General features: G+C 30.7%; 2 protein-coding genes across 2 annotated transcripts in view; both read left to right on the top strand.

Moving 5' to 3' along the window:
• The first annotated feature begins 3,390 nt into the window (after nucleotides 1-3,390).
• On the top strand, nucleotides 3,391-3,894 carry LOC129294941 (tyrosine-sulfated glycopeptide receptor 1-like). The gene has a single exon (XM_054933410.1). It carries the CDS (start codon nucleotides 3,391-3,393, stop codon nucleotides 3,892-3,894), a length of 504 nt encoding a protein of 167 aa, XP_054789385.1.
• LOC129294940 (receptor kinase-like protein Xa21) overlaps nucleotides 3,436-9,356 on the top strand; it is a gene marked incomplete at its 3' end in the record, with an annotated part of 53,566 nt that continues 47,645 nt past the window's right edge. Inside the window, exon 1 of the mRNA XM_054933408.1 lies at nucleotides 3,436-4,131. Coding sequence (XP_054789383.1) covers nucleotides 4,104-4,131 — 28 coding nt within the window. The remainder of the gene's footprint in view (nucleotides 4,132-9,356) is intronic.

Here is a 9,356-nt window from a genome sequence, read left to right as displayed (position 1 = left end):
AATTAAATATGAAGAGATATGGTATAAAATCAATCGAATGTTTATATATAATATCAATTACAATCTCAAAAACGCAACCGTTTCACCATTTGTATGTAAATAATAAAAGGTTTTAAAAATATTACAGGTTTTCACAATAAAGATATTTGAGAATTAATCTTTCTACGGAGCCCTGGGTAGGAAGAAATCTCATGGTTAGCATGCTTGGAGCAATCTCATCTATGTATTATGTTTTGTATAAAATGGGATGGCATGGCTAAGATTAGATCTATACTTTTATGATTTTAAGATCTCTTTGATAAAGCCACTATCTCATTTTTCATTAACAGAGGGAGTAACCATCATTCTTGAAATTTTGTGTGTCTAGTTGTTGCCACGTCATTTCACAATTTATTGATATAGTAGAAGAGACAAAGGATTTACGAATGGGCATTCGTATAATTATTTTTTATCGTCTCCATAAATTTTGGCTTTTCCTAATGAAACCATATATCTTCCCACAAAAGAAAAAGATACCCGGGGCAATTAGGTAATTCTAATGATCCATCTATCTGGAGCCAGTAAATGCAATAAGCTGTCATAGTGATTTGTCATCACATCTTTGCAGAGAGGACATGTCTTGCCAACGTCTTTCATACGAACATGCGACATGGCCTTCATTAGAGACACATTATATGACAATAAATCCATCAATAAATTATTGGCAGAGGTGAAATCAAACAAGTGCTTTCTTTTCTTTTCTTTACTTTACTTTACTTTTCTTTTCTTTTCTGTTTTGCCAACAAGGCTAATGCTTTCTTTCTTGACCCTGTCAAAAGAAAATTAAGACATAAAGAATTACAATTTATGCATCTTTTAATTTATTGTTTGGTATAAAGGAAATTCTTTGAGATAAGAATAAGAAATGGCATTGTGTGTTTGGTTGGCAACAATTTGATAACGTTAATGTATTTAGTTTATTATTTTGCAAAAATAATTAGATTTTTAATCGACGATGCGTATGTAGATATACTATTTCATCATTTTTCTTTATATCAAAATATATTGAGTTCTATAGTTGATGAAATTTCCTAGACATTTTCCATATCATTGATGTTGCCCTGGAAAAGGAATTTCCTCTTATTTTTCTATACTAACGCTTTAAATCAAGTCAACTTGAGTATCTTTAGCGTTGGGAAAAGGGCACTAAAACTCCAATCTTACTTAAAAATATATCTGTAATTTACTATTCATTTTTTACCTTATCTTTTTATATTTAATTGCAGGATTAAATTGGTGAATTTTATAATAAAATTTCCTATTTAATCCAGCAATTAAATATGAAGAGATATGGTATAAAATCAATCGAATGTTTATATATGTAATATCGATTACAATCTCAAAAACACAACCGTTTCACCATTTGTATGTAAATAATAGAAGGTTTTAAAAATATTACAGGTTTTCACAATAAAGATATTTGGGAATTAATCTTTCTACGGAGCCCTGGGTAGGAAGAAATCTCATGGTTAGCATGCTTGGAGCAATCTCATCTATGTATTATGTTTTGTATAAAATGGGATGGCATGGCTAAGATTAGATCTATACTTTTATGATTTTAAGATCTCTTTGATAAAGCCACTATCTCATTTTTCATTGACAGAGGGAGTAACCATCATTCTTGAAATTTTGTGTGTCTAGTTGTTGCCACGTCTTTTCACAATTTATTGATATAGTAGAAGAGACAAAGGATTTACGAATGGGCACTCGTATATTTATTTTTTATCGTCTCCATAAATTTTGGCTTTTCCTAATGAAACCATATATCTTCCCACAAAAGAAAAAGATACCCGGGGCAATTAGGTAATTCTAATGATCCATCTATCTGGAGCCAGTAAATGGAATAAGCTGTCATAGTGATTTGTCATCACATCTTTGCAGAGAGGACATGTCTTGCCAACCTCCTTCATACGAACATGGGATATGCCCTTCATTAGAGACAGATTATATGACAACAAATCCATCAATAAATTATTGGCAGAGGTGAAATGAAACAAGTGCTTTCTTTTCCTTACTTTTCTTTTCTTTTCTTTTCTCTTCTGCCAACAAGACTAATGCTTTCTTTCTTGACCCTGTCAAAAGAAAATTAAGACATAAAGAATTACAATTTATGTATGTTTTTATTTCTTGTTTGGAATAAAGAAATTTCTGAGATAAGAATAAGAAATGGCATTGTGTGTTTGGCTGGCAACAATTTGATAACCTTAGTGTAATTAGTTTATTATTTCACAAAAATAATTAGATTTTTAATCGACGATTCGTATATAGATATACTATTCTGTCATTTTTCTTTATATTAAAATATATTGAGTTCTATAGTTGATGAAATTTGCTAGACATTTTCCATATCATTGACGTAGCCCTAGAAAATGAATTTCCTCTTATTTTTCTATTCTAACGCTTTAAATCAAGTCAACTTGAGTATCTTTAGCGTTGGGAAAGGGGCACAATAACTCCAATCTTACTTAAAAATATATCTGTAATTTACTATTCATTTTATACCTTTTCTTTTTATATGTAATTGCAGTATTAAGTTGGTGAATTTTATAATAAAATTTCCTATTTAATCCAGCAATTAAATATGAAAAGATATGGTATAAAATCAATCGAATGTGTATATATATATATAATATCAATTGCAATCTCAGAATCACAACCGTTTCTCCATTTGTATGTAAATGACAAAAGGTTTTACAAATATTACAGGTTTTTACAATAAAGGTATTTGAGAATTAATCTTTCTATGGAGCCTTGGGTGCGAAGAAATCTCATAGTTAGCATGCTTAGCGCAATCTCATCTGTGTATTATTGTTCATATAAAATGGGATGGCATGGCTATGATTAGATCTATACTTTTATGATTTTAAGATCTCTTTGATGAAGTCACTGTCTCATTTTTCTGGTTCTTTGGTAGATTAAATGGTTAGTCCTTTATTGATCATAGTGGTCATTGTTTCTAAGGGATTCTCATAATCCATTTGCCAATTAAACTAAATATTAAATCAGCTGTGACTTTTCATTATCACAAGGGCTCCATGATTTTATGTTAACCATGTTTAGTTTAGATTACTTGTTTTAATGAGAAAAATTTATTGGCTCCCTTCTTTTTTGCTATAATTATATTTATATGGAAGTACTTTCATTTCATGAACAGGATCTTTCTTAGTATTTCTTTTTTTTTTAACTGTACTCTCTACTAAAAAATGATTACATTTAATTCTTGGACTGAATTTGAGTAGTCCACTTCTTTTCCCGCCATAAATATGAATACTTTTATTAGATTCACAATTTATTCCACTTTTATTATTATTGTTGAAGACCAGTGCTTATCAATGTGTGTGTATATATGGCATGACGTTCTTCACTATCCACTTCAATATTAGAGGCCTTGAACCAATTCATGATGGCGAACCTTTGGTTTCATTTTTCCTTCTTCATGTTCTCACTGCTTTGCTATCTCATGGTCTGTCCAATTTATGCCACAAAAATTTCACCAAAAATGATGAATTGGCACTTCTTGCTCTCAAAATTTCTGTGAGAGACCCATTCAATCACTTGGCTAATTGGTCTAGCTCTTTCTCCATTTGCAATTGGGTTGGGGTTACTTGTGATTCTAAAGGTGAGAGAGTAAGTGTATTGAATCTTGCTCATATGAGTCTCATGGGCACCTTACCCTCACAAGTGGGGAATTTGTCCTCCCTTGTTGAACTTGCCCTTCATAGTAACAACTTTCATGGTGAGTTACCGAAGGAGTTGTTGCAGTTACATAAGTTGAGAATTCTCAACCTTAGCTATAATGAATTTGATGGGAAAATTCCTGCGGGACTGGAAGTTTATTTGCTCTTCAATGCCTGAGCTTTCGAGATAATAGTTTTCACGGTGTTATTCCTCCAAGCATATCAAATTTGTCAAAATTCTCCTTGGATTGGAGTCACAATTTCATCCATGGATCTATTCCACTTGAGATCGGAAGGCTTCAACATTTAAAGATTTTACGTATAGCAGGGAACAATCTTTCAAGAAATATACCTCCAACTATTTCTGGCTTATCCTCACTTGAGCTGATGTCTTTGTCATCAAACTCCTTAAAAGGTATGCCTTTCATAATATCAGATAAATTTATATTTGCTCCAGGTCATTTCAAGCAATTTTGTGTTGATGTTAGTGCATCTTAGGATAAGCTATTAATTACAATCTCTCGTTCAACCTTCATTTGCCCATTTTTGTTCATTATCAATCACAATCAATTTTGTTTATTGTTCATATATATATATAGATATATGTAGCAAATAGATGATAGGAGTGAAGGGAAGCTCTACTAAAGAATTATGATAATGATTGGATTGATGGATTTGAATTTAAATTTTAGATTTGAAATCTTGCATTTCAAATCTCACATTTAAAATTCATGTACTTAAAATCCTTGGTTTGAGTAGTATAAAAAAATCAAATGAAAGACAAGAATGAGAGATAAAAAAAAAAAAAAAGATACAAGAGTCATAGAGACATCAATAGTGAAAACAAAGAAAAAAAAACAATATGTTTGAAGTGGTTGAAATTTCAAATGATTAGCATGTAAAGGAAATTTGAAATTAGAAAGGAAATATAATAAGAAATATATTTGGATCCGTAAATTTTTTTATATCTAAATGAAGAATTTGATCCAAATCCTTGTTAATCTAAACACAACATAAAATAAGAGTTCTATAAAAAGTCAGCAGAAGCAAAGAAACGTGTATTGAGTGTAAATTTTTACATGAATTCTGTGTTTTTTATTTTCCTTATTGGCTATAAACATCATTATAATTTCAACTGAGATGCATAAAAAGGTGTAAGGCACAGAATTACCAACTTCTGATTGAAGGGGGATTGATGTCTAAGAGGAACATGCTTTGGATCATATAATTAAATATTGTTGTAGGTTTGTGAGCTATATAGATTGATTAGTATGTGGCAGTAAATCAAATATGATCGCAATGGTATAAATTAATTAAAATTAAACATTCATTATGGGCTTCCAAGGTTGTTTTTTACTGTTCCTTGAGTTAAAATTTACCATCTATTCCCCAATAGTCCTTATCATTCTAACTGTATCCAATCAACAACTCTTCACACAAGAATTTTATTGATAGGGTGGGAAAAAAAAAACATTTTCAAAAGTAACTACATTTCAAGCCATCTTCATTTGAACCAGCGCAGTAGAATCAAAGATGGGTGGGAGATCTTTTTAATATATAAATATATACATCAACTATGGTATTTGAATTTTCATTTTAATTTTTATTGGCCGATATATCAAACATGATTGCCTTCAATAGGAAGAGACCCGTGAGTAATAAAAAAACTATATGAAGAATATAAAAAAATTAACATTTTAAGGATTTAGGAATGGTAAAGATACAAATTCAACAAAGTTAATATTTTATTCATATCTTTGTATAATATATATATATATATATATATATACAATACACTATTTTCACCCGTTTTTTATATTATAGTTATTGTTAGCAATTCAAAATTTGTTCATATATGTTTTGTGAGTTTTGATATATATTGTTAAAAACTTGTCATATTATTTATCATTTATTTTTAGAGTAAAATATATTCAGCCACAAGGATTTGGCTTTTTGGTTAGTGTACTGGATTCTGTATATCTAACCAAAAAGTTGGAGGTTCGCATTGGCATGAAAGAGAACAATAAAATATATTCATTTATCTTTAATTTTCTTAATATTAATGAAGCCAACCTATACCTTTCAAAATATACACTTTAGTTTCTTTTGTGTTTTTTTTTTAACTCTGTTGAAAGTAATTTATCAAAGATTCTCCAAGGTGAATCATGGCAATTTAAACTTACTAGTATACCCTTCGCCCAAACCATTAATTCTATTCCTAACCATATCACTCTCCCTTGCCTTTGCACAAAACAACGCATGTAACACACGACATAATGATGCACTTTTTTATTTTATTCAATCAATTATGCACCATAATAAATAAGTACAGTTCCAGCATACCCGAAAAGAAGTACACTTCCAAAATTTATCTATTTATGCTAATGAAATTTGGTCCAAAAATATTGGGTTGAAAATTAATTAAAAAAGAGCTCAAATTAGCAGCTACGCGTAAAGTAATTTGCTTGGTTTAAGAGCTTTGTCATTTTCCTATTTTCTAAATACAAAGTCAGGACTTATAATATTTTGATCAAAATAAGCTTAAAAGAATGCGTTCATAAAATTATTATTGTTACTTATTTTTCTTTTTTATCATAATCATTTTGTACATGAGAACTCATAATAATGTGGTTTTCTCATTATCATAATGTAAGAGATATTCCAAAAACAATTGGTGCTCTCACAAACATGAAAATTATATACCTAGAGATTAACAAGTTGTCTGGCCAAATACCAAGAAGCATTGAAAACTTGACTGTGCTTCAGGAATTATATCTTGATGATAATATCTTAGAAGATATGCTTTCAACATCATAATGTATAACTTTTTATTAATTTTGTGTTATTTTTGCATGTTATCATTGGTCATGTGGTCCATCCGTCAACCATATTTGTCTAATATTGTTTAGAAATATTACTCTGTTTACCACTATTTTTTTTTTTGTTAAAAATAGAGATGAGCATATAATATTGTTATTGATTTTGTGAAGATTTGCATTTTCAATTCCATGTTCTCCTATATGGGTATTCGAATGATCAAAGTTAGCGCACTTTATTCAAATTTACTTCCCCTGGGAAGATTAATGTTTGATAATCCCTAGACTACTGTTACTTTTCAAGGATATATACAAAGATGCTTTGGAAATTTGATTTTGCTTTAAAAATTTGATCTTGGTCACAATAATTTACAAGGTATACTATTAGTTAATTGTAATTTGGTATCATCAATTTTTTGTTTCCTTTGTGTTGTTATTTTGTCTTTTGAAACTTAATAATTATAAACTTAAATTCTAATGGCTTTCTAGTCAAAATACCATTAATTATATGTAATATTAGAGTTGAAATATATTCATTTGAGTGATAATGATAATATGGAGTACATCAATATTAAAATATAAAGTCTTCACTTCAGTTGTTTCTCTTAAATTGTAAAGAAGAAGAAAAAAATTGAAAACAAATATAAAACTTTAATCCCCATAGTTTTACCAAATTCTAAGAATCAGTCCCTAGGGAAAATAATGAATTATGATTCTATTTATCTCTATTTTAAGAGATAAAAACAGAGGTAAACATATACCACTATACACAGTGCCAAATTCTATTTATTTATATTTAAGGCGTTGGGCAAAGGTGAAAGAAAGAGAAGGAGACTTTGAAATTTGGTTATTGATCTTGTTTTGTTTTTCTTAGTAATGCTTAATAGCTAACCACATCATCTATCATATAAGAATTCATTTACAATATTATCACTTGCTTGGTATTTCATCGGTTCTATCAGTAGGGCCGTGTGTAACACTAATGCATTAAGGCTGTTGTCTTAGGCCTAAAAAATACTCCCTCCATCCTAAATTATAAGACACTTTTGGATAAAATCTCACATAATAATAAAACTCATCAAATATACTTTATTACCTTACTTTTTCAGGACAAAAATATAAACTTTCAAAAATGCCTTTCATTTAATACTCTATTGATGAAAGAATATTGAAAAGACAGAATATATGAGAAGGGTAATATTAAAAAAATATCATTAATAAAACCTTATTTTCATCAAAGTGTCTTATATTTTGAGATATTGAATCTTCCTTAAAAGTGTCTTATAATTTGGGACGGAGGGAGTATTCACTTATATCCTATACAATCGGTCATTCTTTTGTTCAGTAAACATTAATGTTAATTATATATTCTCATCAAGAATTTATTACTTACTTTTATCTTAGATAACCAATAATTAATTTTTTACTAAGCATTAATGTTAATTATACTTCATTAAAAATTTATGGCTGCCTATACTCTGCTACAACCACTTTGCCATTTCATCTCTTCTTTTCTCACAACCAAATCATTTTTTTCTCTACCATTATTTTCTTATTAAAAAAATAGCTCTTGATTAGCCATTTCCATGGGCACGGCTTGATTGATAACTTGATTTTCCATTTGTCACTATGAAGTCCACAAGTCCTTTTATTTGTTCATGGGAGTTTTGCATTTCTATTAAAAGAATTAAGAAATCCAATTGTAGATGGCCATATATATTCGGTGTGTTTGTTCCTCTTTTACCCTGTATTTATTATTGTTCTAATTTTTTATAGAATTTGAATTGGTAAAATAATAATACAATAGGCCTCTAAAATAGTGTCACCTTAGGCCCTAAAACTTCTTTAGATATCCCTATCTTTGAGTTTTCGGTTTTTAAGGTTGTAGAGGACTGAACCAAGAGCCAGTTCCTAATACAATAGGTGGCATTGGATGGCCCCATTTGTTTAGAAAACCATGACTTCTTTTGATTATGTCATCATTAGTTTCAATTGTCCCCAAATGTGTCAAAATTAGAGACCTTGGCTTGGAATTTTAGTTCTATCCACGGATCTATTCCACTTGAGATTGGAAGGCTTCAATGTTTAAGGATTTTATATTTAGCAATGAATAATATTTCAAGAAAAATACCTCCAGCTATTTCTAACTTATCCTCACTTGAATTGATGTCATACAACCACTACTACAGAATATATCTTTAGGAGCGGGTATTTAGGAGCGCTTCTTTAAAAAGCGCTCTAAAATGTAAATGCGGAATTTACCAGAGCGCTTTTTTAGAAAAGCGCTCCTGTATGTCAGGGCTTTTCAATAAGATAATGCTCCTAATTAATATAAATAAAATATTATAAAAAATTTAAAAAGACCTTCGGGAGCGCTCGTAGTTAAGCGCTCCGGAAGACTATCTTCCGGAGCGCTCTTCAAAGAGCGCTCCGGAAGATCAACTCTTTCGGAGCACTCTTGGAATGAGCGCTCCGAAAGAGCTCATCTTTCGAAGCGCTCTTTTAATAAGCGCTCCGAAAGAGTTGTTCTTCCGGAGCGCTCATCAAAGAGCGCTCCGAAAGAGAGATCTTCCGGAGCGCTCTTTGAAGAGCGCTCCGGAAGACCACCTCTTCTGGAGCGCTCATTCATGAGCGCTCCGGAAGAGGTGGTCTTTTATATCTCTGCCTCCCGTCAGTTTTCTTTTCCCTATTTATGAGTTTCTTTCAAACCTCTCTCTCATTTGCTGAGGTTGTGCGTTCCCAACGAGTTCTAGATCATCGCTGTATCAGTCTATCTTCCATCGCTGTTCACTGTTCCAGATCGTCGTCCGCCGCTGTTCGCTGT

This window comes from Prosopis cineraria, unplaced genomic scaffold (genome assembly GCF_029017545.1).
Source record: "Prosopis cineraria cultivar Desert tree isolate PC_DT_omini unplaced genomic scaffold, ASM2901754v1 PC23, whole genome shotgun sequence".
Lineage (NCBI taxonomy): Eukaryota > Viridiplantae > Streptophyta > Magnoliopsida > Fabales > Fabaceae > Prosopis > Prosopis cineraria.
Note: the sequence above shows the minus strand (reverse complement) of the source record. Positions and strands in the feature narration are given on the sequence as shown.